This window comes from Notothenia coriiceps, unplaced genomic scaffold (assembly GCF_000735185.1).
Source record: "Notothenia coriiceps isolate Sejong01 unplaced genomic scaffold, NC01 NC01_scaffold00032128, whole genome shotgun sequence".
NCBI classification, from domain to species: Eukaryota; Metazoa; Chordata; class Actinopteri; order Perciformes; family Nototheniidae; genus Notothenia; species Notothenia coriiceps.
In genome coordinates this window covers 2,341-7,492 of record NW_011364829.1, presented here as the reverse complement: position 1 = coordinate 7,492, position 5,152 = coordinate 2,341, and the positions used below count along the sequence as shown (strand labels likewise).

General features: G+C 42.7%; 1 protein-coding gene across 1 annotated transcript; it reads right to left on the bottom strand.

Moving 5' to 3' along the window:
- Positions 1 to 829: 829 nt before the first annotated feature.
- On the bottom strand, positions 830 to 4,712 carry LOC104960646 (serine/threonine-protein kinase pim-1-like). The gene is given in 7 exon segments (XM_010788736.1): positions 830 to 2,307; positions 2,416 to 2,592; positions 3,072 to 3,230; positions 3,232 to 3,358; positions 3,734 to 3,784; positions 3,900 to 4,006; positions 4,286 to 4,712. Coding segments are annotated over 7 exon segments (912 nt in total). The 5' UTR covers positions 4,368 to 4,712; the 3' UTR covers positions 830 to 2,098.
- Between the last annotated feature and the right edge of the window lie 440 nt (positions 4,713 to 5,152).

Here is a 5,152-nt window from a genome sequence, read left to right as displayed (position 1 = left end):
AGGTCAGGTGACCAGGGAAGCACAGGTTCAATCTGAGCATGCCGTGTCTCCTTGGGCAAGACACTTCACCCTAAATGGCCCCTGTGCGTATATGTCCACAGTATTCAATGTATTACATGTCTAATATATGCAATATGTAATGTAAAGCGCTTTGAGCACTTGGAAAAGTGCTAATCATAATACAATGAATATATATTATTGTTATTATTTTTTTATTATTATTATGTATTTAAAAAAATGAGGATGTCATTTTTCTTAGTGAAGTACCAGTGGCCAATAACAAATGATTGCCCCAAGGCTTCCAAACACTTCAATATAGCCATGCTTCTGGGTAAATTATTTCATAACATTTAACATAAAGCTGTTTTATACATTATGTCAGATTAATGTGAGTGAGTCATTTCCTGTTCCTGCATGTGTGCATCTTTGGATGGATTAAGGTGGAATGAATGAATGAATAGGTTTCTATCACCTCAGTTTTAGAAAGTAGTAGAAAGTCAATTCCAGGAATGTTTTGAGATAGCGTTTTCCTGTTTGTATGCAACCCGCCCCACTTTTGTTGCTATCTGCCTTCCACCAGCCCTGTCTCCTCTTATCTCTTCATCTTCTCTGCGAGCGCTGCTTCTCTACAAAAGATGTCAAACAGGAAACTTGCTGAGAAATGGTATATACTTCTGACCTAGTAAATTCTAATTGTGTGTTTGTAACTGTTTTACATGTATGACATTTGGTTCTGTCTAAGTACTTTCTTTAACATGACTACTTGGAGCTACAGTACATGGCAAGGGTCACAACAACATTCTGTAAGATAATACAAAGGAGTCAAAAGTCATTGTTAAAAAAATATTTATTGAAATCGTATAAAAATTGTTTCTAAAATCATTTACAATTCTAGTTCGAATTGATGAAAAAAACAATCCAACCTGCAGTCTAGAAAACAAAAAGGTTTTCTCATTCTCACACACATTCAGAATTCACTCGCTCCCTCAGCAGACAACAGCGTAACAAAAACTGTTACCATCAGTAGACGTCCAATGTTCAGAGACATTAAGATGGAAGTGATTTTTGGGACTATTTACATGTTATATAGATGACATACACACAAACATCTGCTCTTTAAAAAATAATTCCATGCCATAAATATGGTCAGAAATAAAAAATCTTTGTTTATCTCTTTAAATAATACGTGGACCCTTCAGTGACTGTGGAATGAAATACACACAGCCAAAAAAATTCTCTCATAGATAAATAAATAAATTCTGTGTTCATTAAATGTTTAAGTCACGGCAATAATAAATATCGTTATTATTATTTACAATGCTTGTCCCCACTGAATATTTAAGTGTGAGGCACTGTTTGAACGTTAACATTTTTTTGAAGTGAAGAGCAGAGGATGTTGTGTTTTTGTATGGTTGCATTGTGGTGTGCATTCAGGTGGATTTGAACCGCCTCAGAGGAAGTGGAGTTGTAGACAGGAGGTGGATATGTAGTAAAAAGAAGGAGGTAAGTCCAGTGTTTCTTTTTTTTGTTTGCACACGTTGCTATGAGGTTGCTAATCACATGGGAGTGATAGCAGTGGTTGTAAATGACATAGGCTTTGCTGATCTAGGCCCATGAGAGGGAAACAATATAAAGCCTTGTAAGGTGCTAAAAAAAAAGGTCTCAGACAAGGAGCCTTTTTTTGCTTTCAAGTATTTTCAGGGTCCCCCCAACAATCTCACAGAAGGCACTTCTTTTTTATTCCTCTTGCACCTCTGCTCATCCCAGAGAGATGCAGCAGTGCAGCGAGAGGTTACATAACGCAGCCATTCAGCGAGCGCATGTACTGTCAGCGCAGAGCAGGCCCTACTACAGTCTGATAAACACCCAACAGCGGGGGGAAATCAAGTAGTTTGGGGTGATGAGGGGCAGAGAGCGCTCCAGGTTGAAAACAAGCCATGATTGTGTAGTCATGACCTTAGTTTTCTTTTAGTCCTTTGACACCTTACTCGTGCCTGTGTCAGGACGGCCAGCCCATGCAGCGCCCCGCCCCTCCTCTCTGCTTCAAGTCTGTTACTTTAGTAAAAGTCTCAGTTCAGTACAGTCCTGTTTGCCTCCATCACCGAGCCGCGGGTACGGGAGTTGGCGTGAAGGCGGTGGGCTCGTGGGCGATGCTGTGCAGCCGGATCTCCGCCTTCTCCGTCTGCATTGTGGACGGGATGACTGAAGAGGATGTGCTCTGCATCCACGAGTGATCGATGATGTCCTCGAAGGAGGGGCGATCGGCGGGCCGCAGAGAAAGACACCACTTGATCAGCTGCTGGCATTCTGAAGGAGGAAGAGGAGGAGAAGTAAGTATGCTGCAATAAACTGAGAGTGACACATCATGTGAATGTCAACGAAAATGCTGATGCATGTTTTGGAATGTGAATTTACCTGTTGAGATTCTTCTCCGGAAGAGGACCTGCCCTCTTGTGATCTCCTCATCGTGTTCAAATGGAATGTCCCCACACACCATGTCGTACAGCAGGACACCCAGAGACCAAACTGTGGCAGAGCGCCCGTGATAGCGGTGATATTTGATCCACTCTGGTGGGCTGTACACTCTTGTGCCTGTCAGAAAAAACACCTTTAAAAACTGTACAAATGCCCACGTATTAGCTAAGCACTCCAGAATCTATTATTGTATTTCAGTCAAATTGAAAATGAAAGCATTGCAGGTGTGGTTGAATTATTAACTAAGAGTGCAGCGTTATCTGTTGTTTGGGAGGCTGTTATCTGGGCTCAGGTGGCAGAGAGCGTGACAGTCTGTGTGTGTGAGAGAGCAGAGTGTGTGTGGGACAGGGGGAGCGGACATGTGACTTTGTTTACAAACGTTGAGTTGTAAAAATGCAGCTTCCCTCCTATGGGGGGCGCCAAAGCAAAGGCAATGCTGCTCAGCCTGAATTAATATGCTGCTTTGGAGGGGGGATGTCAGAAATGACACAACCTTGGAATTCCTGCCACTGACTAAACCAGGGCTACTGGATGATGTTGAAACTAATAAAATAAAATAAACACGTCGAAGACTGTTTTGAGCTGTGATGACTCACCATCAAAGTCTGTGTAAATGGTGTCTTTCAGCAGGGCTCCGGACCCAAAGTCGATGAGCTTGATCTCCCCGGTGCGGAGGTCGATTAGGATGTTTTCATCCTTGATGTCGCGGTGCACCACGCCGCTGTTGTGGCAGTGGCGCACGGCCTCTAGCAGCTGGCCTCTCCATTACGATGATGAAGCTGTCCGGTCGCTCGTACCAGTCCAGCATTTTGATAACGCCGCTGAAGCCCGAGCTCACTTTCTTCAACAGCACGATCTCCATTGGGACCCGCGAGCCATTAGGCTGAAGAGATAATAATAATAACATAAGCACTTCGAACACCAAAGGCAAAAATAATGCTATAATACTTTGAATATTTCACTTAATTGTCCATTATTAAAGCAATATACTACTATTGTGTATATGTTACTGGCCTCAGGCCTAGGGGTACCTGGGCCAGCAGCAGACTCTACCTCTGTATATGAGAAACACACGAGGCAGAAATGTTAGCTGTTTGTAGCTCAACTGCAGGATTTTAATTACTTCTAAAGAGAATAGAAATATGGAGGTGACACTTTTTTAACTTAACTTGTTTTGTTAACAATGAACTGGTTTAACCCTTTACATATAGTAGCCTATACTAATTAGGTGAATATTAGCGCTAATATGATTTCTTACCAGCTCTCCCCACTCGGAGACTCTGTCCTTGCCTACGTGTTTGACAGCAACCTAGAAGGGGGCAAAGAAGACACCGCGTCAAATAACATGTACAAAAAGCATATAAACATGCAAAGCAGCTAGTTTAAAGTGTATTCTTATAATAAGACATATAAGGCGTATTTACCGGAGCTCCGTCAGCCACCCTCGTACCGGTGTAGACGGTGCCGAAGCCCCCGCTACCCAGCACCGCGCCGACCTGATACAGCTTCTCGAAGGGCTCCTTCTCCTTCCCTGTGGACAAAACATAAACACAGCCCTTGAATACCCGGGAAACTAAGCTCTCAAAATACTAGTGCATACACCCAAAAAAAACAGCTGTTTAGAAATATCAAAAAGCAATAATACTGATAATACGTTGTTAATACATAATAGTATGCTCAAAAACAACTGCCGTGCTTGAAAATAATCAAATATAACACGTAAGGATAAGCTACGATAAGCGGGCTGCCGGCCATTGCTGCAGCCCCGTGCTCAATGACAACACCGAGGAGAAAAAGAAGGGCGTCTAACCTTGATGAACTTGGTGCTGCATTTTCGCCGGCATGTCTACGGTGGAGATGTGGGCAAGAGAATTCAGCTTGGACAGAAGCATTCTTTTAAGGATATATCCACCAGTGGTTTACGACGTGTTTGTGTTCTTCGTTTTAGTTCGTTTCAGCAATATTATTCCGTTTGTATGACTCTCCAGTCTCCCGTGTAGAGCTCAGAGTCCACGTTGCTGGAACAAAAATGCAGTAAGGGTCCTCTCATCCAGATGAAAGAAAAGCCGCTTGTGAATCCAGGAAAATATAACCGAAAATGTCGTCCCACCTAGAGTATGTATAACTGAATTCACAATAAAATCTACTGCAAAACACAGCTGTTCCTCGCACTGTTTTGTAAACAGTTATAGGATATAAACACATAAACACAGTGTATGAGAAATGTCTCTGTCAGACGCCGGCTCTTGGAAACAACTAGTGAGGGGGGAGGACGGTTATAAACCAGTAGTAAGAGGGCGATGCCACATGCACTGACGTCAATGTTTCTCCGCCCCTTTCCGCTGTCTGCACCAATAGGAATGTGAAAACGCAGTCCAAATGCACGTCAATCACATAATGGAAATACAGCCAACCTTATAACCGACTGGGCCAGACACAGACGTGGCGGGAATAAAAACGCGCGAGAAAATAAAGAAAAAGGGGGGTGGTGATACTTAAATTGTGAATATGAATTCAAGTTGGAGAGAAATGCTAATTCGCAGCCAAGTGCCCCCCAAGCTGTCTCCTCCCTTTTGAGGGAGACTCAAATAAAAGTATGATCATAGGCCTACTATTATTAATAATAGACTTCACAAAACAATAGGAGTGTATTGTTCTAAGGAGAAACTAGATTCTT